At 43.3% G+C, this 25,241-nt stretch overlaps 1 protein-coding gene across 1 annotated transcript in view; it reads left to right on the forward strand.

Moving 5' to 3' along the window:
* dync1h1 (dynein, cytoplasmic 1, heavy chain 1) overlaps positions 1-25,241 on the forward strand; it is a 43,885-nt gene that overhangs the window by 17,472 nt on the left and 1,172 nt on the right. Inside the window, 40 exon segments of the mRNA XM_055161046.1 lie at positions 209-349; positions 1,106-1,339; positions 2,167-2,373; positions 3,576-3,697; positions 3,813-3,978; positions 4,225-4,339; positions 4,342-4,387; positions 5,061-5,190; positions 5,327-5,460; positions 5,626-5,740; positions 5,816-5,977; positions 6,461-6,675; positions 6,791-6,995; positions 7,075-7,248; positions 7,729-7,848; positions 7,935-8,055; positions 9,594-9,789; positions 10,315-10,432; positions 12,501-12,716; positions 12,838-13,050; positions 13,519-13,646; positions 14,011-14,311; positions 14,506-14,656; positions 15,019-15,272; positions 15,689-15,823; positions 15,911-16,005; positions 17,025-17,199; positions 17,280-17,355; positions 18,429-18,589; positions 19,406-19,517; positions 20,192-20,252; positions 20,346-20,469; positions 21,061-21,174; positions 21,256-21,426; positions 21,623-21,840; positions 22,000-22,103; positions 23,086-23,294; positions 23,407-23,560; positions 24,090-24,232; positions 24,321-24,489. Of these exon segments, the coding sequence (XP_055017021.1) occupies positions 209-349; positions 1,106-1,339; positions 2,167-2,373; positions 3,576-3,697; positions 3,813-3,978; positions 4,225-4,339; positions 4,342-4,387; positions 5,061-5,190; positions 5,327-5,460; positions 5,626-5,740; positions 5,816-5,977; positions 6,461-6,675; positions 6,791-6,995; positions 7,075-7,248; positions 7,729-7,848; positions 7,935-8,055; positions 9,594-9,789; positions 10,315-10,432; positions 12,501-12,716; positions 12,838-13,050; positions 13,519-13,646; positions 14,011-14,311; positions 14,506-14,656; positions 15,019-15,272; positions 15,689-15,823; positions 15,911-16,005; positions 17,025-17,199; positions 17,280-17,355; positions 18,429-18,589; positions 19,406-19,517; positions 20,192-20,252; positions 20,346-20,469; positions 21,061-21,174; positions 21,256-21,426; positions 21,623-21,840; positions 22,000-22,103; positions 23,086-23,294; positions 23,407-23,560; positions 24,090-24,232; positions 24,321-24,489 (6,205 nt within the window).

The raw sequence follows: 25,241 nt of genomic DNA on the forward strand, positions 1-25,241 counted from the left end.
TATTTTGGAGCTATAAAAAAAAACAAACTTTGACTAAATTAATGCAAGATAGACACTTTTAATGCCATTCTATGAAACATACCAGGCACTGCAAAAACGTCTCCATGGACAAGAGAACACCAAAGTGTACTTGTCATGTTTGTAAAGAATAGAACAGTATAATCACTATAATAGTATAATTCAATCACTTCCTGTGTGTTGTGTGCAGAGATACCTGATCTACGCCGTGCTCTGGTCCTTCTCTGGAGATGGGCGTCTGAAGATGAGAGCAGAGCTGGGAGAGTACATCCGCCGCATCACCACCGTGCCCCTGCCCACCGCGCCCAATGTGCCCATCATCGACTACGAGGTACATATACTCTTGATGCTCTCTTGGGTTGAAATAAGCCACATAGGTTTGTCACAATAACACAATTTATGGTCCCCGTGGGGAAATCTGCCCTGTAGATGCATTTGACCAGTCCTTCAGTGTCGTTGGGGCAAGTGACCAGTCTTCTGATCTTAAGCTATAGGCTTGGTCAGGACTTTGTTCTCTGTTGCGGCACCTATTAAATACCTTAAAATGTTGTTTTCTGTGAAAATGTTGCCTTTTCAAAGCAATAAAAGGCAACATTGTGATCTAAGTTTGTTCTGTTATCAGGTAATACCCTGTAGAAGTGTAATACTCCCTCTTTAATGACATGGACTGTAAACTGCAATATTGAAACAAATTTTTGCCACAATAATTTTTTAAATTAAATTTTAAAAAATCACAAATTTAACTAAAAAACGCAATACATTTTTGACATAATAACCCTAAGCAAAAATATTCTATATGTAAAATATTATTAAAACTTTAGTAATAAATAAATTACTAAGTTAAACACTTTAGTATTTTCTCTCTGAGTCATAGAAGTCATTTATTCAAACTTTTTCAGCTCAAATCTTATTATAGTACAGAGCAATGACAAAAAGTTACCTGTTAGTACAAAGAGAAAGTATTCATAATAAATACTGAGCCCAGAAATTATTGTTCCATCTATCACGTATTGAATAGTCGATATTGTATTTATTATGGCCGGCCTGTGTACATTTTAAATCTGTATTGTCCCTTTCCTCTACGTAGGTGTGCATCTCTGGCGAGTGGCAGTCATGGCAGGGGAAGGTTCCACAGATCGAGGTGGAGACCCATAAGGTGGCGTCCCCAGACGTGGTGGTGCCCACCCTGGACACAGTGCGTCATGAGGCCCTGCTCTACACGTGGTTAGCCGAACACAAGCCCCTGGTGCTGTGTGGACCGCCTGGATCCGGAAAGACCATGACCCTGTTCAGCGCGCTTCGAGCTCTGCCTGACATGGAAGTATGGAATGCCAAGTCTAATATTTTTGTCAATACAACTAAAAGACTGAAATCTGAGTTTGAACCAGTGATGATTCAAAGAAATATGGTGTATCCACTACATTATGGTGTATTCAGAAGAGCCTGGACTACTGGAGCTTAATGTTTTAAGTTTCTCTGCTCATACAATCGGTTAAACTCATGTGCGCTATGAAGCCTGCTGGGGTCGTATCGTAAATATAACCTGAAATACAGCAGCTTTTAAAAATGGCAACAGGCTGAAATAAATCTGTCCAGTGACCTAGATATAGTGGCTCTTAAACTTTTCACACCAAAGAAAAGATCTGCCTTTCTGAGTACCACCAGATCTAAACCAGGACTATTCCAGGTTTAATCTAGGTCTAAAACAGGGCTAAAGTGGACTAAATTCCCATTGTAGTTCTAAACAAAAATGGATTACGCAAAAATTGATAAAATGAACTCTGAATTTGTCAAAGCCACAGACAATACCACCTCAAGGAGCCTGTGCACCACCAGTGGAACAGTTTGAAAAACACAGGCCTAAAATTCTGTATTAACTTGTGGTTGTAGCAAGTTTGTAGTGTGACAAGGCAGGCCAAAAATCTACAATATTACACGGCCATTATATTTTTAACTGGTCCATTATATAATTTTAAGCCAAAGTTATAGTTTTGGTTTAAAAGAATAAAATGGTGAGGAGAAAAAAATATTAGAATAATTCCAAACTGGCTTATAAAACTGTAAAAATAAATGATGAGGTTAGTTATTGCAGTTTACGCAGAGCCTTTGAGATGAAGATCTGAGCGTATGTTGTGTTGTTCTTCTCAGGTCGTGGGTCTGAACTTCTCCAGTGCCACGACTCCCGAGCTGCTCCTGAAGACCTTCGACCACTACTGCGAGTACCGCCGCACCCCCAACGGAGTGGTGCTGGCCCCCGTGCAGCTGGGCAAGTGGCTGGTGCTGTTTTGTGACGAGATCAACTTGCCAGACATGGACAAGTACGGCACTCAGAGGGTCATCTCCTTCCTCAGACAGGTACATCTGGATAACATTTCTGTAATATTTATTAGTACCGTATTTTCCGCACTATAGGGAGCACTCATAAGCCTCTAACCCCATCAAAAAATGACTGCGCGCCCCACAATCCAGAGCACCCTATACACGAATCCACTCGGGTGTTCCAGCACGACTTCAGTAAACTACAAAGCTGCACCACCCGCAGAACACGCAAACACACACGGAGCAGACAGCGACTGCACAGCGAAAAATACCCGCAGCCACACTCATCACTCCACGCCAACGAGGAACGGAACGGAGGAACGAACCGAAAAAGCGAGTGCAATGTGCCACTTCTAGACACAACTGAACAACTGAGTCACTGCGAACACGCTGACAATCCAGCGGTCCCAGACAGCACCCTCCCTACACGCCACAACTGAACAAAGCCCAGAGTCACCGTGAACGCCACAAACAAACAAAACCACTCACCCATCCAACTGTTGTGTTTCGTTTAAAGTCCGGTGCAGTTTATTTGTGAAAAAAGTTTGAAAATAGACCATTTAATGACAGTGCACCTTATAATCCAGAGCGCCGTATAGTGCGGAAAATACGGTACTTTTTACAAATGTTAAACCTGATCAGTTATATTCATGACAAGAACTGCAAATTCACTTTATTACTAAAAACACTATTGCAGTTTTTTAGCTGACCATGATCTGTATTAGACATTATTGACTTATAGAATGATGTGATGTCAGTCGAAACACAATTATACATATGTGAAGAATCCGTCAGTCGAAGGAGAAAATTCAGTTTGTCGACTGGACAAAAGTTAGTTTGGTTGAAGACTTTTCAGTAGGTAGTTTCAGTTACTTGGCTTCTCCCTGCAGATATAAGGAAGTGTCCACCGGCGTCTGACCAGAACTGAAGAAGCAGCTTGGATGAGCTGCGAAACGCCTTCAACCAAACTAACTTTTGTCCAGTCGACAAACTGCATTTTCTCCTCGCCATGGTTCTGCATACAAAATAAAATGTTAATTGACTGTTTTGTTGTTTTTCTGACACTTGGGACGATTGTTTATTTTCTGAGTAAAAAAAAATATCAGCTTTTAGTGCATCGTTTCAGTCCTCATTTAATGATTAATTTTTGTTTTGCCTGGAATAATATTACTTTGACCAATATGTGTTCAGTTTATGTAAATAACTGCAACATTATTAATGTCGATGCGATTGTGCAGATGGTGGAACACGGAGGCTTCTATCGTACCTCAGACCAGACCTGGGTGAAGCTGGAGAGGATCCAGTTTGTTGGAGCCTGTAACCCTCCCACAGACCCTGGCAGAAAGCCCCTCACACACAGGTATGATTGGACAGTCTGAAGGGCCATTTTGTCATTGTGTTGCGTTTAAAAAAATCTACGTGGTATTGCCAAAAACCAAATGAAGTTCTGAGTGTGTTTAACTGTTATGTTGTAGGTTCCTGCGTCATGTCCCTGTGGTGTACGTGGACTACCCCGGCCCCGCCTCGCTCACTCAGATCTACGGCACGTTTAACCGGGCCATGCTGCGCCTCATCCCGTCTCTGCGGACCTACGCCGAGCCCCTCACCGCCGCCATGGTCGAGTTCTACACCATGTCTCAGGTTTGTAGAGCTGTTCATCATGTCTTTTTCAGTCTTATCTCATAGTTTAAAGGTCCTGTACCTGATTTTTTTTTTTTTTTACTGTCTTAAAACTTGAAAAATGAACTAATTCTAAAGAGTTTGCAGTGGTCCAAAGTTATTTCTCACTTACCTTATACATTCTGAGCATCCTGATTATCCACCATGATGAGTTTATAAGTGTTTTTTAAATTCAAAGTCTAATGAAACCTTCGATTTCCCCTGCAGGAGCGCTTCACCCAGGACACCCAGCCACACTACATCTACTCCCCCAGAGAGATGACCCGCTGGGTGAGGGGCATCTTCGAGGCCCTCAGACCCCTGGAGACTCTGCCTGTGGAGGGCTCATCCGCATCTGGGCCCACGAAGCGCTGCGCCTCTTCCAGGACAGGTCCGCATCTGCAGTTTTGATGATTATGTTGGATAGCTCTCAAATTAATCCTTTATTTGGGTACACCCACAGCAAATAGACCATATCTTTTTTCTGTACAGTTTGTTTGTGGCCTTTAAAAAAATCTAGTTTTGACTGGTTTTCATGTTTTGTTTTATATTTTCTATTTATTTAAGCAGGTTAGTTTTTACACTGCAACCATTTTAAACATGTTAAACTTGGCATACAGATGTTGCAATATAAACAAAACAAAAAAATGACAGTAGAAAAATATAACTGTTTGAACTGGCTTCACACGTTCTTAACAGTGCCTATGATTACCCCAAAAATCAGATCGTTAAGACATTTCAATAATCTGAAATGAAAATCAGATAAACAGTTACAACTAATTTGAGTAATCTGATTTCTAATTGTACACATCTGTGCAGTTTTTGGCAAGGAAAATTATGTGCAAAGGCAAAATGTTTCTTAGGCAAAAATGAAAGAGAAACTGTAAAAGATTCAAGGACTGGTTTTAACCTTCAAATACAACGAAAAATCATTTAATTTGCTGACACATTTTGATTATCAGTTCTCTTAAACACACACCAAAAATTCTTGGCCCGTTAAATCAGATTACTATAATAATCAGATAACTCATGTAAATGTATCCACTGCTCTGCTCTGTCTTCAGGCTGGTTGGAGATGAGGAAAGGAGGTGGACAGACGAGAACATTGACACCGTGGCCCTCAAACACTTCCCCAACATCGACAAGGACAAGGCTCTGAACAGGCCCATCCTCTACAGCAACTGGCTCTCCAAGGTGACTCTCTTCTCCTTTTACTGTCTTCAGTTCTGACCTGTCCTCCAGCTCAGTTTGAACTAGAGGGATTCTGCATGTTCTGATGTGATGTGAACAAAGCTGCTGCTCTTGTCTTGACCTGTGTGTGTCTGTGCAGGACTACGTGCCCGTGGAGCAGGAGGAGCTCAGGGACTATGTGAAGGCTCGTCTGAAGGTCTTTTACGAGGAGGAGTTGGACGTTCCTCTGGTGCTCTTCAACGAGGTGCTGGACCATGTGCTCAGGATCGACAGGTAAATGTAAAACTTTACATTTGTAAATAATTGTGTGTTTTTCAAGTCATTAGAGCAGCACTAAATGAAGTGAAAAACATGTTTGGTGATGGAACTTCTTGAAGCTCAGAATGGTTTTATGTTAACTCAACGTTACATTTTCTAAATGAGCATGTGTTTGTGTAGGATTTTCCGTCAGCCTCAGGGCCATCTGCTGCTGATTGGAGTGAGTGGAGCAGGAAAGACCACACTGTCTCGTTTTGTGGCCTGGATGAATGGGCTGAGTGTCTATCAAATCAAGGTGAGTACCATGGATTTACTGAGTAAAACTCCTTTGTGCAGATCTAACATGTATTATGATTGTTCCATCCTTTAGGTGCACAGGAAGTACACAGGGGAAGACTTTGATGAGGACCTGCGCACAGTGCTGCGGCGTTCAGGCTGTAAGAACGAGAAGATCGCCTTCATCATGGATGAGTCCAACGTGCTGGACTCAGGCTTCCTGGAGAGGATGAACACGCTGCTGGCCAACGGAGAGGTAAACCTCCACTCTTATCTATAGATGTGTTTTATAGTACTTACAGGCACTGTACTTGATTTTTTTTCTGTCTTAAAAACATGAACTAATTCATTTTAAACGGTTTGCAGTGGTCCAAAGTTATTTCTCACTTACCTTATGCAGTTTGAGCATCCTAATTATTCCCCATGTGTTTGAGCACTTTTTCATTTCGTTACCAGAGAGTGAGCAATAAATGCAACAACAAGCATGTTCTATAATTAGATGCAGAGAGCACACATCTGTCTAATTTTCAGCCTACTTATGCAATATATTTGTACTGTGGCCAAATGTCTTTTTAATGAGAAAATCAATGCAATGTCCCAAAACTTTTCCTGGGTGAAATTGATTTCCTTTAATGCAGTAGTTTGACCACATAATTAGTTTTGTGCACATGTTGTAACTGTATTTGTTACAACAGGATTAGTTTAGTTTATTGGAGCTCATGCATGTCCCCCCCTACAGGTGCCAGGTCTGTTTGAGGGCGACGAGTATGCCACCCTCATGACCCAGTGTAAGGAGGGAGCTCAGAAGGAGGGGCTGATGCTGGACACTCATGAGGAGCTTTACAAGTGGTTCACCAGTCAGGTCATCAGGAACCTGCACGTGGTCTTCACCATGAACCCTTCATCTGAGGGGCTGAAGGACCGCGCCGCCACCTCCCCTGCCCTCTTCAACAGGTCAGTGTGTAACCATTGACACTTCTACCACAGATACATGTGTGTTTTTACTAACCCTCAACAGGTTCAGTTATAACGAGTAAACTACAGTGATCCAACTTCTCTGTATTTGCAGGTGTGTGTTGAACTGGTTTGGAGACTGGTCCACTGAGGCTCTGTACCAGGTGGGCAAAGAGTTCACCAGTAAAATGGATCTGGAGAAACCCAACTACAAAGTGCCCGACTACATGCCCATTGTGTACGACAAACTGCCCCAGCCCCCCTCGCACAGGGAGGCCATCGTCAATGGCTGCGTGTTTGTGCACCAGACTCTGCACCAGGTACCAAGCGCTTTATTCTCCTTTTTCAATGAACTCCTGTAGAATATTTTTCAGTTTACACTGTGTGTCTCTCCAACAGGCTAACAACCGGCTGGCTAAGCGCGGCGGACACACCATGGCCATCACACCGCGTCACTACCTGGACTTCATCAACCAGTACGCCAACCTGTTCAACGAGAAGCGCAGCGAGCTGGAGGAGCAGCAGATGCATCTCAACGTGGGTCTGCGCAAGATCAAGGAGACGGTGGACCAGGTAAACTCATGGAAAATTCAGAAAGCAGCCATTTTGACAGGTTTCGAATCAAGTAATTGTCTTTACACAGGATATTAACATTAACATGCAACTAAAGTGCTGATTTTCACCTTTCTCAGCTACTGAAGTAAAACCAGTTCAGCCAGCTTTGCTCTTTTCTCTCACTTTAGTCTTTTAGTGTCGCTGTGGTTCTGAGCCTGTACAAATGTGGACACATAACTCAGGCTGAAGGCAGGTTTAGATCCTGCAAAAAGGCATGTTGTGTTTTTAACCAATCACACTAAAGTATTGACTCTGAAGAAGCAAATGGCATTTATTGCAGTGGCCTAGACTCCATGAAAATTACAAAAAATCTTAGTATATTCCTTGCCGTGATCATCCTGTGCTGTTCATTTAATAATTTAACATTTTGTTGTCCACTGTGGTTGATCATTGATATGCCAGTATTGTCACATTTCTAATGGTTGTGTTGTGCACCAGGTGGAGGAGCTCCGGCGTGACCTGAGGATCAAGAGCCAAGAGCTGGAGGCCAAGAACGCCGCAGCCAATGACAAACTCAAAAAGATGGTGAAGGACCAGCAGGAGGCAGAGAAGAAGAAGGTACAGGAGGAGGGAGCTGGGTTTGGGTTGGTTATGGTGTGATTCTAGGTTCATAATTCGTCCATACTTTGGTGCCGTGGTGGTAGGTGATGAGTCAGGAGATCCAGGAGGCCGTGTACAAGCAGCAGGAGGTGATCAAGGACAAACAGCTGAGCGTCAAACAGGACCTGGACCAAGTGGAGCCGGCCGTCATCGAAGCCCAGAACGGTAACACACTACAGGCCATTATGAATTTATATTTTGTATGATAATAATTAGCCCTTTTGACTGGAAATGTTTCATAGGCAGATGCATAATTTTGAGCAGTGTTTTCATATTTGACAAGTTTTCATATTTTTGTAATCCTCACTTTGATAAATACTGACAGGTCGTCTCCTGCCAAATCATAGTTTTACATCAGTGTGTGGAAAAGTGCAAAAAGAAGCAGTGTGGAGTTTGAAATCTTATTTATGTCATCAGTACTGAAAATTACATACAAAAAAGCAGAAAATTAAGTAAACCCCCCTCCCAACCAAAAAACCTGATTATTTATTTATTTTTTGTGTGTGAAATGTTTGACTATGTTTTGGGAAAATGAGACTGAGAGAAGTCTTACCTGCGAATATGCGTCTTTAGCATGTGTAGGAAATGCTCTTTTGCACTTTTTCTTAGACATTTACCCTAAAGTCTGATTTTTGCAATAATTAAAACTAAATGCTGAGCTGTGGAAGAGATATGAGGAACACTCAACCACCGAATGCTGGACTATACTCAAACATGTATGAATAGATCAAAACATAAAATTGACTAACGCCCTAGTCGTATGAGATTTGTATTACCTGTGGACCTTGGGTGATTTGTAATAATTGCGGAGGATGCCTGAGATCTTAATCCCGTGCAAATGCGTAATTTCTGTAATTTGTAAAGTAAAAATTCTGACGCAGATAACCTACTATATTTCGCCAAACATAGACGTCCGGTGATACTACAGCAGTCCCATCGAATCTGCATCTCAGTGTGTGTTGTTGTAATTGCGCAATAACAAACACATCGAGATGCTTTTTTCTTTCAATCTTTGTGTCAATGTCAGTAAAATAAAGTAATTTACAGACTTTGCTTATCTCGTGTGAATGCGTGGGGTGTGCAAAAATATGGAAATATCGATATATCGTATCGTGTAATGTGATGATACAGTATCGATATCATGAGCTGCTGTATCGATACATCACCAAGAGTAATTATTGGTATAATTTATTAAATTATTTTCTTACAGAGCTACAGTTTTGTTGCTTGTGCAGAGGAAGGAAACTCATTTATACGACACATTTGACATTTTCATTGTTTTGATTATTAAAATTTGCGTGTTTCATATTAACTTTGCGCAAGAAGTGTTTTAACAAAGACTTTTAGTATCACAGCCACAATTTTTAGCCTTTAATTTTTATTGAGCCATATGGAATCAATTTGAAATATATCATATCGAACCAAAAGTGCACTGTATCGAGATATGTATCGTATCGGCAACTTCTTAATAATACCCAGCCCTAGTCCCCAGGTTGTTCTTATCTCGTGCAAATAGGGCTTTTGTTATCGTTGAGGGAACACTGTTGTAACGTGGTTAAAGCTCATAAAAAACTATTAAGGACATATCCCATTTTTTAAGTTGCTTTTTAGCCTGTCTTGCTGACTGTTTACCTCTGACCTCCCTCACCCTCCTCCATTGCCCCTCCCTCACCATAACCCGCCCTGACACTGTGCGCTCGTAGCCGTTAAGTCCATCAAGAAGCAGCACTTGGTGGAGGTGCGTTCCATGGCCAACCCCCCCGCTGCCGTGAAACTGGCCCTGGAGTCCATCTGCCTGCTGCTGGGAGAGAGCACCACGGACTGGAAGCAGATCAGGGGCATCATCATGAGGGAGAACTTCATCCCCACCATCGTCAACTTCTCCGCCGACGAGATCAGGTGAAATATTCCGTTCTAAAATCTCACTGAATGCTCTTCTCTCTCGTGCTAGCGGTGAACTCGATAAAGCGGCAGCACCTCGTGGAAATGCGCTCCATGACCAACCCCCCGGCCCCGGTCAAACTGGCCCTGGAGTCCATCTGCCTCATGCTGGGCGAGGAGACAAGCGACTGGAAAAAAATCCGTCAAGTTATAATCAGGGACAATTTCATCAGCAGCATAGTCAACTTTTGCTCAGATGAGATGAGGTAACTGGTGGTAGCTTCGGCCGCAACAAATCAAATGGGCGCACAATCAGAGAAATCATTAAACTAGAGCTGGAAAACAGGCCGGTTGATTTTTTATTTTTTTATTTTTTTTTTAAATAAACCAACAGCTGTTTTGATTGGTCCAAATTCAAGGGTCTATCAAATATGTTGACTTCCCAAACCAAATCTTCCAATAAATGTTGCTGATTTGAACACTTACTGATTTTTTTTTTTGTATTTGTGGTTTTACTCATGAGATGCTGGTTCTGTTTGGCAGTGACTCCATCCGTGAGAAGATGAAGAAGAACTACCTGTCCAACCCGGGCTACAACTACGACCAGATCAACAGAGCCTCACTCGCCTGTGGGCCTATGGTCAAATGGGCCATCGCTCAGGTGAGAGAAAGAGGGATGTGCTACAGACAACCGGCCAACACCAAAACACATACAACACAGTATTTTATGTTTAATACATTACAAATGAACCACAAGCCACATTAAAGGCATCGTACCTGATTTTTACAGTTATAAAATGTTTGGTCCCAAGTTACTCCACATTTACCACAATTCATCCTTAACTAGAAAAGCACTCAGAGAGCGCAGACCTCCGGCAAGGACTACAGTCCCCCTCATATTAATTGTGTTTTCCATAAATATTTGTCTCGTATCTTTCAATTTGGAATATGAAAGAGGATCCGATTGTCCATCCCTGAGTCAAATTTCATGGGGTTTGGCCAATAATTAACCGAGATATTGAGAAACAAAATTTTTGGCCCCATTTACCACAATGTTAACTAAAATTTCAAAGTGATCCAGAATCCAGGATTTCTTCCGGATCACCCCCAAAATGAAATCATTTCTTCCTTTTCACATTTCCAACTAATCCTGAAAATTTCATCAAAATCGGTCCATAACTTTTTTGAGTTATGTTGCTAACAAACAAACAAACAGACAAACGCCGGCAAAAACATAACCTCCTTGGCGGAGGTAATTAGGCTCGGAATTGGTTTATAGACTCTTAAGAACTAACAAAAACTTGCATGCTATTGCACACTTCTTGATCATCAGACTAAAACCTCGATGCAGACAGCACACAGCAGACTTATTTTGACCTCAAGAGCTGCTTATACAATATGTGTGTACCATAAACTGTATAAATTTGGACTAAAAGAGTGTGACGTTGCTCAGAATTAAGGACGGGCATTCGATTAAATTTTCTTAATCGATCATCGGAAGAATTAACGTTTGATTATCGATTAATGATTAACGTTTTTATATTAAAATGATCATTATTATTACTATCTGCACCACTAATCTGCATAAATAAATTCAACTTTATGACTTATAAACCGTAACCACTCTAGAGCCACATCAGCCCGGAGATTATAATGTGTTTAATTCAGTTTTGCGCAACTCTCACAGAAACGAAACTTAAAACCGCATCACTAATTTGCATAAACTAAGCGAAAATAAAAATACAGTTCTTGTGCGCTGATGCGGTTCAACTTCAGTCGGATTAAAAGACATGACTCAGTGGAATACAGGTTAGTGTGACCATATTTGCGTTTGTCAAAACCAGGACACCGTACGGGGGGAGGGAGGTGGGGACTCGTCATCGACATTGAGCGACTCTCACCTGGCAAAACTTTTTCCCACTGGACATCGAAACATATGTGCTGCTTTGTACACTGTGCACATGGACTCACACTTGTCCCGAACGCAACGGAAAGCGTGGAATTTCTTGTACAAGTCATCGTTAAATATGCATTTGCGCTTCGGTACGTTGCAGACTGACCGACTGTTTCTGTTTGCTCGCTCCTGAGTGCAGAGAGACACATGTACGGACCCCTGTTTAATGACGCTACGCACAGCAACCTGCATTCGGTTTGTTGATTAAAATGAACATAATCGATGAAATTCTTAATGATCAATTATCAATTAATCGACTAATCATGCCCATCCCTACTCACAATGTTCAGTGCCGCTCAAATGAAGCTTTCGATTTTCACGGTTACAGGAGCGAATTTGGTGCCAGGCTCTGTTATGAATAGGATATTTTTGACAGACAGAAAAAAAAAAACAGGATCATGTAGAGCGAGGTTAATATGAACATTTTCAGACCAAAATGACGAGGCTCACAGCAGCAGTTACAAAGACGGGTGACAATATTCTAGTGGAAGTCAATGGGAGCCAAGGTCAATAGGAGCCGGAAGAGCCACAGGTGAACTTCCTGTTTGGAACGCTGCGATGTCCATTTATATACAGTCTATGGTGTGTACTGAAGCAAGATGCATTTTGCCTAACTGTAATAATCGGGTACAGGTGTGTTTAAGAGGCTATTTTAGTGAGTGGAAATATGATTTTTTAAAATTATTTTTTTAATCAATTACAATCTGACACACTTTTGCGTATGAGTGAATATGTGTAAAATGTAAAGTAAACCAGCCCTCTCCCCTCCCCGCAGCTGAACTACGCAGACATGCTGAAGCGCGTGGAGCCTCTGAGGAACGAGCTGCAGAAGCTGGAGGACGATGCTAAAGACAACAAGAGCAAAGCCGAGGAAGTGGAGCACATGATCAGGGAGCTGGAGGCCAGCATAGCTCGCTACAAGGAGGAGTACGCTGTGCTCATCTCTGAAGCCCAGGCCATCAAGGCTGACCTGGCTGCTGTGGAAGCAAAGGTATGTACTAATAAAAAAACACACACAGGGTTCACACATGTTTGATGGTTTTGGTGTGCAGTAGGATTGAAACGGCTAGTTGGTGTCCACATTCCCCGTTGTAACTCTTTGTTGTCCCCAGGTGAACCGCAGCACAGCCCTGCTCAAGAGTCTGTCTGCGGAGAGGGAGCGCTGGGAGAACACCAGTGAAACCTTTAAGAACCAGATGTCCACCATCGCTGGAGACTGCCTGCTCTCTGCCGCCTTCATCACCTACGCGGGATACTTCGAGCAGCAGATGAGACAGAACCTGTTCACCACCTGGTCTCACCACCTGCAGCAGGCAAACATCCAGGTAACAGCTCACCTCCTTTTGAAAAGTACAAAAGAATTCTCATTAAACGTTTTTTTTGTGAGTCCTTCACCACACAGAGGCAGTGAGTCACTTAAAAGCAGAGCTCTGTGACTGTGTGATTGACAGACTGAACAGCACCTGTTCAACCTATTGTTAAAAAGAGGGATGGAATCAAATAAAGGATATTTTATTCATTCATAAGCCTGTGTCAAGCTGAATGGACAAAACACAGGCTTTTATATACAGCTTTATCATTGTAGACATGTTCAATTGTTCCTCTTTTTATTTTTTTTTACATTTAGTACTATGTCTAAATGATTGGCATTACAATAAGAAAACAACGTCTGCTTTACATGTAATTGATTAGGGCCTGTTTGTGATTGATCGGGTCAGTTGCTGTTTTAAAAAAATAAATAAAATTATCCGATTCCTGCTCCTATTAAACTTGACTCATGTTGTCCTCTCCAGTTCCGCACGGACATTGCCAGAACAGAGTACCTGTCTAACGCTGACGAGAGGCTGCGCTGGCAGGCCAACTCTCTGCCCGCCGACGACCTGTGCACCGAGAACGCCATCATGCTCAAGCGCTTCAACAGGTGAGTGGTCCTGCGGTGGTCAGTGTGTGACCCTGTGCCCCAGTGCCTGAAGGAGAAAGATTTTCACTATGTCACTTTTTGGTTGGAGGTCAAGCATGGATCATGTGCTGTATTTGATGACAGTAAATTTGACTTAACTCTTTTCAGCTGGTATGACATAAAAAACACAAAAACAAACAAAAACACATTGCAAAAATATAAAAAATATATATCTAATGAGTGCAGTTGGAGGCGCAAATGGAAAACTGGTCCGTAAATCTTCAATCACAACATGAAATAAATGAAAAAAATAAAATGAATTGAATTAAATATAAGTATAAAAGTGCAATGATTAGATGTATAAACTTGTATTGTTGTGTGTCAGATACCCTCTGATCATCGACCCGTCGGGCCAGGCCACAGAGTTCATCATGAACGAGTACAAAGAGCGCAAGATCACCAGGACCAGCTTCCTGGACGACGCCTTCAGGAAGAACCTGGAGAGTGCTCTGCGTTTTGGAAACCCTCTGCTGGTGCAGGACGTGGAGAGCTACGACCCCATCCTCAACCCCGTCCTCAACAGAGAAGTGCGCAGGACCGGAGGACGAGTGCTCATCACCCTGGGAGACCAAGACATCGATCTGTCACCTTCCTTTGTCATCTTCCTCTCCACCAGAGACCCCACTGTAAGATGCACTACTGTTCTATTACACAAAGCTCATAATCACACATGCATGAATGTTTAGGTAATTGTTCCACCCACTTTGATTTCTTTTCAAAATGACTCTAGGAAAAAGTAAAGAGTTGGATTGAATTTACTGTTTTAGTACAAATGGAAGTGATTCGCATTAACCTCTTCTCCTCCTCCTCTTGTCTTCAGGTGGAGTTCCCCCCTGACCTGTGCTCTCGTGTCACCTTCGTCAACTTCACAGTGACGCGCAGCAGTCTGCAGAGCCAGTGTCTGAATGAGGTGCTGAAGGCAGAGAGGCCTGATGTGGACGAGAAGCGCTCCGACCTGCTCAAACTGCAGGGTGAGTGTGAGGGACAGTCAGAACACAGACGAGCTCTGGAGCAAAACACTGAGAGAACGTCACTTTAGTTAAGACCAATGTGGCCCCCAGACTGTGAAGAATGACAAAATCTCATTATTTTTAGGCAGCAGCTTGACAACAATAATCTGAAAATGTTTGAGTTAATCAGACATGTTTCTGCTTTTTTCCAAATAGTATAGTACCATCTTTAAGAATAAAATCCCACCTTTTATTATGATTGGTCTGTCAATAATATGCTGGGGGGAATCAAACCTCTATGGAGCGACTGAATTACAATGAGTAATATTACAATATTTTAAGGCAACATTTGTAAAAGTAAAAGACTTTGTTTCCCTGTGCAGGAGAGTTCCAGTTGCGTCTGCGTCAGCTGGAGAAGTCCCTGTTGCAGGCCCTGAACGAAGTGAAAGGTCGTATCCTTGATGACGACACCATCATCACCACCCTGGAGAACCTGAAGAAGGAAGCGGCCGAGGTGACCAGGAAAGTGGAGGAGACGGACATCGTGATGGCCGAGGTGGAGGCAGTGTCCCAGCAGTACCTGTCCCTGTCCTCCGCCTGCAGCAGCATCTACTTCACCATGGAGGCGCTCAACCAGGTATACAGGACGCTGGCATGCACGCTCTTAAAATTACTTACATGACATATAAACCACTAAATCTGATGTGAATAATTACAAGGATCATGATCAGAAAGAAATCAGATTATTTTGCAGTTTACGTTTCATTTTAATAATGACTCAAATCAGACACAACAGTTTCCAAAGCCAAGTCCCCTTTAAAATGAAATGAAAATAAATCCTTAATCCAAATGACTAAACATTAGGCTTTAACAGTTACTGAGCTTTAAAATTCTTTGTTAAATAAATTGTGTTGACGTGACCCACTCTAATTTTAATTGTCTGACCCAAAAGGAGGAGAATTTACTTTGTTCAGAATAATTGAACTTGGTGTTAAAACAATGTATACTGAGTCTGATCGAGAAACTGTTTTAAACTCCTCATTCCTCTTGCAGATGCACTTCCTGTACCAGTACTCTCTGCACTTCTTCCTGGACACGTACCACACAGTCCTGTACGAGAACCCCAACCTGAAGAGCGTCAGTGACCACTCCCAGAGACTGGCCACTATCACCAAGGATCTCTTCCAGGTCGGACCCCCAGAACCAGACTCTGACTCTGTGTGACCACACCTGTCCTCCGCTCACAAACTGTTCTTCTGTTGTGTGTTTGTGCAGGTGGCCTTTAACAGAGTGGCCCGGGGTATGCTGCACCATGACCACATCACCTTTGCCATGCTGCTGGCCAAGATCAGCCTCAAGGGAATCACCAGGTTAGAAAAGACCGCCTGAAATTATCATCACATCTGACCTACTATAAGGAGGGCAGGGGCCTATATAACTGTAGAGGAAATTAGAAACAACCAAACTTTTGGTCCACAAATGTTAAACCTTCTCATTATTTGTTTGGGATCGGCTCTATGTTTTAAAGAAAGTGAATACCGTATTTTTCGGACTATAAGTCGCTCCGAAGTATAGTCGCACCAGCCAAAAAATAAGCAATGAAGAAGAAAAAACATATAAGTCACACTTTTTGGGGGAAATTTAGGAACTGACATTTCATCTTGAAAGGCAAGTTCTAGTGATAACAATAGAACAGAGAACAGCAGACTGTTAACATCACATGAACAGTTCTTCAGATAACTAGAACATAAACAACAGAACAAGTTTACCAAACTCTCCATCTCACTCCAAATCACTAAATCCACAGAATTCTTCATCCTCTCTGTCACTTCTAAGCAACTTTGCATCCTCCACAGGTAAACCATAGCTCCATGAGGTCCGCTTTTCGTTTCTCACTCACTCCAAACTTTTTCTGCTGCTTGATTAGTTTTCGGCAGCAGGACAGAGGCTTTTTGTGCAGGAGACGTGTGCAGTAGAGCGCAAAGTGACAGTGGTACAGGAGTAACAGGAGCAGCAGATACTGACACACAAGACTAGAGCCTCTCGCGGCTGTCAGTGTGAAAATTCTAATATACAAGTCGCACCGGAGTATAAGTCGCAGGAAACACCCAAACCATGAAAAAAGTGCAACTTATAGTCAGAAAAATACAGTAATGTCAACACTTTCGGAAGCTATTGTGGAAAAAAAAACTACTTTTGTACATTTATACTGACAGAGAAGGTGTTGGACTTTGTGCCACTTTTTGTTTCATGTGGATAAACCCAGTAATTCCAGAGATATGAATCATAATCTGTTCCTCCACCTGAGAGTTCTGACTTGTCCTGAGAACCCAACCTAAAATAACTGTAGAAGATAATTCATTAACTCTCATGTCTTGGGTTGTTCCAGCGAGCCTTCGTACGACTCTGAGTTCCAGCACTTCCTGCGGGGTAAGGAAATTGTTCTGACCGGTACAGCCCTGCCCAAAGTCAAAGGCCTGACCACAGAGCAGAGCGAAGCCATGGTCCGCCTCAGCCGCCTGCCCGCCTTCAAGGACCTGGTGGAGAAGGTGCAGGCCGACGATGTAAGTTCCTCTGGTTTGAAACATAATACTCTATTCTAAAGGTAAAGACAAATATGTAAACATTTTTTGGGTTGTTTCAGCAAATCTTCATGTGGCTTGAGAGCAACACTCCAGAGCTGGCAGTGCCTTACCTGTGGACAGAGGAGAAGCAGTCCAGTGAGTGTGCACACATGCTTTAAATGACACATATTACCGTATTTTCCGGGCTATTGGGCGCGCTCTTAAGGCTCCAACCCCATCAAAAGCGACTGTGCGCCCCACAATCCAGAGCGCCCTATACACGAATCCACTTAGGTGTCCCAGCACGACTTCAGTAAACTACAAAGCCGCACCACCCGCAGCGCATGCAAACACACACGGAGCAGACAGAGACCATGCAGCGAAAAACACCCGCAGCCATACTCATCACTCCACGCCGACGAGGAACGGAACGGAGGAACGAACCGAAAAAGCGAGCGTGATGTGCCACTTCTAGACACAATTGAACAACTGAGTCACTTCGATCAATCGACAATCCAGCGGTCCCAGACAGCACCCTCCCTACACGCCACAACTGAAAAGAGCCCAGAGTCACCATGAACGCGACAAACAAAGTCCCCACTGACCCATCCAACTGTTGTGTTTCGTTTAAAGTCCGGTGCAGTTTATTTGTGAAAGAAGTTTGAAAATAGATCATTTAACCCATTGACGCCGGATGCTGCGCAGCGCAGCGCTGAGTCCCCTGTCCGGATTGTCTGGCGATCAGCGTAACTGGTAAAGGCGGGGCCACAACTGGAAGCATGGGGGGCGTGTCCTCTCGCTTCCATTCACTCCTATAGAGAGACGCAAAACTGCTGGAGCCGTACTGTCACGTTAAACCTTCTTTATCGTGGCATATTATTTCTCCATTGAAAAATAATCCAAATACATCCCGAACATGTTTCCATTAAGACCTGGTTTGAAGTAACAAACGTTGCTCTTTACTGCAGCGCATGAACGTGCTCAACCACTTGATCTGGTCGCTGCTCCAGACGCTCCTATAACAGGTGCCATATCGCTGTGTCGTGTAACAAATGACCATGGTCAAACACAAATGTTGTCCGTGTCTTCACTGTCATTGTCACTGTCAGCATTTTTGTGTTTGACCATCTAAAATCATCTTTAGCTGGAACCCTGATAAAAGCACTAGATGATCCTGTAACTTAATTATTAAAGCCCACCTGACTGTCTCCTGTCTCTTGTGTCCACAGCTCTCATCGGTCAGGCGGTGCACCAGCTGCTGTTGATCCAGGCGTTCCGTCCTGACCGGCTCCTGGCCATGTCCCACCTGTTTGTGTCCAAGGTGCTCGGGGACACCTTCATGAGCATCATCGAGCAGCCGCTGGACCTGGCCAACATCGTGGACAGTGAGGTATGGACCACCGCTCTCAGTCTCATTACATAGGTCAGGGGCTCTACAAAGAGAATTAAGATCATTTTTGTTACCTAGACCCAGGTTTTATGCATTTTGCCAACAGTGCCTGAAAGAAATTCTGTTTTGTTGTGGTTGCTATAAGTCAGGGGTGTCCAAACTTTTTTCATCAAGAGTCACAAATCTAAACACAGACGAAGCAGAGGGCTAATCAAGGGCCGTAGAGTGGTACAGTCAGTACAGTGAATAATTGAAATATGTGCATGTTCAACACGTTAGAATGAGCCATCGGTCTTTATTCGTGCTAAGATCCTTAAAACTACACAGTAAATATTAGCTATAAACTTCTGCAAGGTAATTTGGGCCAATTCACTTGGAAGCCTGAGGGCCAAGAAAAATTTGTCTGAGAGCTGCATTTGACCCACAGGCCATAGTTTGGACATGCCTGCTGTAAATGATAGTTATTCGTTAAAGAGATGTACTGCATAAAATTGCCTTTTAATAGCTTTAATTGTGTTCTAATGGTTTTGTACTTTACTAGAATGTGTATTACATTATCCTGAAATTAAAGCTCAGGAACATTCAGACTACACCTAACCCTAGTCCCCTCTTGTGGCTCTTTTACTGCAGGCTCCTTACACTGTTGGACTAAGTTAAGGTTGAGGGGCATGTGGGAATCTGAGGCCCCAAAGTCAATGGTCCCATTTCTGTGAAGTTGTTCCAGATCAGTTTTACACATCACAGTGTCCCTAGTGTAAAATGATGATGCTTTAGCCCCAGTTGAATGTCTGACCCTTCCCCTCCTCCTGTGCCCAGGTGAAGCCCAGCACTCCAGTCCTCATGTGCTCCGTGCCCGGGTACGATGCCAGCGGTCTGGTCCGAGATCTGGCAGCAGAGCAGAACAAGCAGATCACATCAGTCTCCATCGGTGAGTCAGTTTTTAAAATACACTGCTAAAAGAATCACTTTTGTCTGCTTCCAGATTGAGCTGGTTTAGTCCTGGTTGGTCCTGCTTTAGTCCTTGTTTAATCTGTTTAGTCCTGGTTTAGTTCTGGTTTAATCTTGGTTTAGTCCTGGTTTAGTCCTGGTTTAATCTTGGTTTAATTTTGGTTTAGTCCTAGTTTAATCCTGGTTTAATCTTGGTTTAGACCTGGTTTAATCTTGGTTTAGACCTGGTTTAGTCCTGGTTTAATCTTGGTTTAGACCTGGTTTAATCTTGGTTTAGTCCTGGTTTAATCTTGGTTTAGTCCTGGTTTAATCTTGGTTTAGACCTGGTTTAATCTTGGTTTAGACCTGCTTTAATCTTGGTTTAGACCTGCTTTAATCTTGGTTTAGTCCTGGTTTAATCTTGGTTTAGTCCTGGTTTAATCTTGGTTTAAATCTTGGTTTAGACCTGGTTTAACTTTTTAGATTTTTTTAGGTTTAGACCTGCTTTTAATCTTGGTTTAGTTTTTAATCCTGGTTTAATCTTGGTTTAGTCCTGGTTTAATTTTGGTTTAGTTCTGGTTTAGTCCTGGTTTAGTCCTGAGATTGACTGAGATTGTCTCAAAACAGAAATGTCACCTTTATGTTCATCTCTCTGTATTTTGTGGCTGTTTCCAGGTTCGGCTGAGGGCTTCAACAAGGCCGACCGGGACATCAACACCGCGGTCAAATCGGGCAGGTGAGTAGTTGTGTTCTGATGTACGTGCTGTCTTTGTTAGTGAGCCTGAGCCCACAGATTAGACTGAGTGTGTCTCCTCCTGCTCCTCTTCAGGTGGGTGATGCTGGAGAACGTGCACCTGGCTCCGGGCTGGCTCATGCAGCTGGAGAAGAAGCTCCACTCCATGCAGCCCCACGCCAGCTTCAGACTCTTCCTCACCATGGAGATCAACCCCAAGGTACAGACGCACACCATTTAGCATCGCATGAAAAGTAGAAGTTAATTTAAACAACCCACAAGAGGAAATCTGTCTAAAAAATGTGTGTAGTATGTTCAAAAATCATTATAATACTCCTCTTCTTTATGAATAAAAATAATACAATTTGTTTTATTGATATTCTTACTTAAAATGTGTAAGTGTAACAATTTTCTTTAACTCATTCTGTGTAATTTAATACTTTAAAAATATTCAGTTTCCTCTTTTTTAATATGAAAGTGCGCACTCTTCAGACTCTGTATTGTTCCTAATTTAAACAACCCGCAAGAGGAAATTTGTCTAAATAGATAAACTAAATTACATTTCTCATTCATTTATTTAAAAAAAACTCATTATAATACTCCCCTTATGAATAAAAATAATACAACTTGTTTTATTGATATTCTTACTTAAAATGTGTAAATGTAAAAAGTTTCTTTAACTCATCCTGCTTAATTTATTACTTTAAAAATATTCAGTTTCGTCTTTTTTAATATGAAATGACTCAAGTGCACACTCTTCAGGCTCTGTATTGTTCCTAATGCTTGTCCTGTTGAACTGTCTCGTTGTCAGGTGCCCGTGAACCTGCTCCGTGCCGGCCGCATCTTTGTGTTTGAGCCTCCTCCTGGCGTCAAGGCCAACATGCTGCGCACCTTCTGCAGTATCCCTGTGGCCCGCATGTGCAAGGTACTGTCCCCACTGTCTCTACATTTTCAATGACTGTGTCCACATCCTAAACGTGTCCCTGTTTTCTGTGGGTGTGTGTAGGCTCCAAACGAGCGCGCCCGCCTGTACTTCCTGTTGGCCTGGTTCCACGCTGTGATCCAGGAGAGGCTGAGGTACGCTCCTCTGGGCTGGTCCAAGAAGTACGAGTTTGGAGAGTCAGACCTGCGCTCTGCCTGTGACACTGTGGACACGTGGCTGGACGACACCGCCAAGGTACAGGAATAACAAAAGGAATATATATATTAGACGTTTATTAGAGTTTCTGTTTAAGACTAAAAATCTGTCAGATCAATAACCTTAATGTTGTGCAAAAAGGCCTAGTTATAATTTTGAATCAACATGTTATGTTTTGATTTTTATGTCATGAAGTCTACGGTGTAGGATGTGACAGAGCTGCTTGTGTGCACAGGGCCGTCAGAACATCGCTCCAGATAAGATCCCATGGGCAGCTCTGAAGACCCTCATGGCCCAGTCCATCTATGGAGGACGCATTGACAATGAGTTTGACCAGCGCCTGCTCAACACCTTCCTGGACCGGATCTTCACCAAGGGCAGCTTCGACAGCGACTTCAAACTGGCCCTCAAGGTGGACGGACACAAGGACATCAAGATGCCCGACGGCATTCGGTACAGTGCCCGAGACACTATATACACTATACATAACACTTCAGTTCATTTAGTGTGTTAGAATGAACAAGCCTTAGGTCACATGCACATGTATTACTCATCACAAAAGTTTACTATGTAAAGTGTAATTATGATGGTGTTTGTTTTCCTGTTGTCCAGGCGTGAGGAGTTCATGCACTGGGTGGAGATGCTGCCGGACACTCAGACTCCATCTTGGCTCGGTCTGCCCAGTAATGCCGAGAAGGTCCTGCTCACCACTCAGGGTGCGCTCATCTTCATTACTCCTCACAAATTCATCACTGTGCTTGTTATCAATCTATTTTATTTTGTGATCATTTAGTTTTTTTAGTTACATTGTTTATGGTGTGACTAACTCTTGCTTTTTGCAGCTCTCGTCTTAATATTCAGTTTCAGTTAATGGCACATTTAGATGTTTCAAAATACAGAGGCACTAGTGATCCAATGAGCTTAAAAGAACAGTTGATCTAAAGCCTGTCCCTGTGCTGTGAGTGTGTTCACAGTGAAGTCTCCACTGAGTCCGGCTCCTGTAGTGTCCAGTAGAGCAGTGCTCCTCACCCTCCAGCAGCTGGACTTGGCTGCCATCATGTCACTACCCCTCTACACCCCTACACCCACTCACCACCCACCTCCTCCCACCTCCCCCGCCCTCCTGTAGCCTGCTCCCAAAAGGGCTGCACGACACACGGCAAACACTCCCATAACTACATTCTTTCCTGACGATGCACAGCTCCATGTTTCCCAAAGCCAGACTCTCCCCATGTCCACTCCTCTTCATCCTGCTCTTGTGGTTCTCAAACGGTCACAAATCCCAGTGTTTGCTTCATCTGATGACACTCATTTTAAACACGGCCTGGTCTAAGGATGCTCTTGATTTAGACCTGTTTCACTCCTGTATTAGATTGTACAATTCAAAGTGAGTTAAGTCCTGGTTAAGTTCTACCCTTTTAGTTTGAGAACCACTGTCCCTCCTCCAGCCCCACATGAGTCCAGCTGTGTCTTATTGGATTCTAAACATCTGGAAACATACAGCTATTTCCCCATGAACATGAATGTGAGCTGATGTTACCTGCCTGCTGCCTTGTTTTTATCTTCTGTATTGCCATGTTCCACCAGGTAAGATCTACTCTTGTTCCTGTATTAATATCTCAAACCCCATCGCTCTGTCCCCTCTGTCCCCTCTGTCCCCTCTGTCCCCTGTCTCCTTCCCCCCGCTCGGCTGCGCAGGCACGGACATGATGGGTAAGATGCTGAAAATGCAGATGCTGGAGGATGAGGATGACCTGGCGTACGAGACCGAGAAGAAGCAGCGCACCGCCTCTTCGTCAGACGCTCAGCCCGCTTGGATGAGGACGCTGCACTCCACCGCCGCCAACTGGCTCCAGCTCATGCCCCAAACGGTCAACCCACTCAAGCGCACCGTCGAGAACATCAAGGTACAGAGAGAGGGAGCGAGGGGGAGAGGGAGAGACATAAGAGAGGGAAGAGATCATTAGTAATTGGGGATGTCCTACCACCTCCTGCTGAAAAGTTTGCTGCCTCCTACAGGATCCTCTCTTCCGCTTCTTCGAGCGCGAGGTGAAGATGGGAGGGAAGATGCTGCAGGAGATCCGCCAGGACCTGTCTGACGTGGTGCAGGTGTGTGAAGGCAAGAAGAAGCAGACCAACTATCTGAGGACACTCATCAGTGACTTGGTCAAAGGTAACACATTAAACACTCATCCCACACTCACTAAACCAACTTTGTCTTGGATCTCTTATCATATAATTAAAGGAAAAAACTTAACTTTTTTCTTTTAACTAAAACATAAAGAAAATTTGGCATGAAAAATAGTGGCCATACCTCCTTGTCTAAAGCCCTAATTACACAGGATTAGTTTTACCTGTGGACCTTTGGTGATTTGTAGTAATTGTGATGAATTCCTGAGATCTTAATCCCGTGTGAATGCACCATGTCTGTAATTTGTACAGTAAAAATTGCATCTCCAGTGCACATGCGGCACACTTTGGGGCCGATTAACGGTCACACTGGAGATCACATACAAGTCGCATTTAATTGGAAATGAACGACCTCACAAAAACATCTAATTTCACAAAAAAATCGAAATTGATCATTAAGCCCTGCAGTCTAAACGTAGCCTTTCATAGGCCAAGATAACTGATAACTGCAGTAAAGATGATAGTGCGGTGTAAAAGCCATTGTACTGACACGTGTGTGTGTGTTTTTGTAGGTATCCTCCCTCGCAGCTGGTGCCGCTACACTGTCCCTGTGTCCATGACTGTGATCCAGTGGGTGGCCGACTTCAGTGAGAGGATCAAGCAGCTGCAGCAGATCTCACAGGGAGCGGCCAGCGGGGGCGCTAAAGAGCTCAAGGTACTGCACTGTGGCCCACAGTCACACCTTTAGTCCTATGAAGTCTGCTGCTGTTCTCTTCTTTAATGGGGCTCTGTGCTGTGTCCAGAACATCCACGTGTGCCTGGGGAGCCTGTTCGTCCCTGAGGCGTACATCACAGCCACTCGTCAGTATGTGGCTCAGGCCAACAGCTGGTCTCTGGAGGAGCTGGACCTGGAGGTGAACGTGACCACAGCTCAGGGTGCAACGCTGGACGCATGCAGCTTCGGGATCAAAGGTCAGTGTAACCATTATTGTAGTTTGAGTTGGTTGGGCTATCGTTTTTGGCAATCGGCGTATTAGAACTGTACACAGAAGAGACCAGGTTGTTTTTGGAGCTTGCATATGAATGATAGAACAAAAAACTGAAATAGTTGCTAATTGGATTATGTAATTAAACAAGAGTGAATGAAATAACAACCAAAAAAACCCTTTTTCAAAAAAGAAATAAATCAATAGTTCCTTGTCAAGTGTTTTGACTTTTATAGAGCTCAGTTTATTCCCTTTTTTAAAGTTTCATGGCTTTATTTGAGAGAGTTCAGTTTATTCCTTAGTTGGGATTTAGTTCAGTTCGAAAATAACGCAAATATATTCCAGTTCGTTTCATGAATTTGTGTAATGTCCATTATCCAAGGAGCACAGGGCAAAAGGGGAGAAAAAAAATTCAATCAATCCTGCAAAAAAAACCTGACCATCGAATTGTAATCTAGAATATGTAAATAAGGCTTTAAACCATTAAATACCTGCTCATTAAGGGACTAGCACACAGTGGGAGGGGCAGAAGAGCACACAGGTATAGAGCTACCCTGGATATTTATCATCCAACCAGTTAGAAGCTGAGCAAATCAGGAAAGCGTACTGATCAGGCTCTCCAACTCTAGGTGGCAGGGGTTTTATGGACTTTACTCAAACTCCTTTTAGTCTTTATCTTCTTAAATATGTGGTTTAGAGTTTAGAGAGTAGCTGACCACAATCTCTGTGCAGGACAAA

The sequence above is a fragment of the Boleophthalmus pectinirostris genome, unplaced genomic scaffold, assembly GCF_026225935.1.
Source record: "Boleophthalmus pectinirostris isolate CB_2022bp ecotype Guang Dong unplaced genomic scaffold, ASM2622593v1 HiC_scaffold_10, whole genome shotgun sequence".
Classification (NCBI taxonomy): domain Eukaryota; kingdom Metazoa; phylum Chordata; class Actinopteri; order Gobiiformes; family Gobiidae; genus Boleophthalmus; species Boleophthalmus pectinirostris.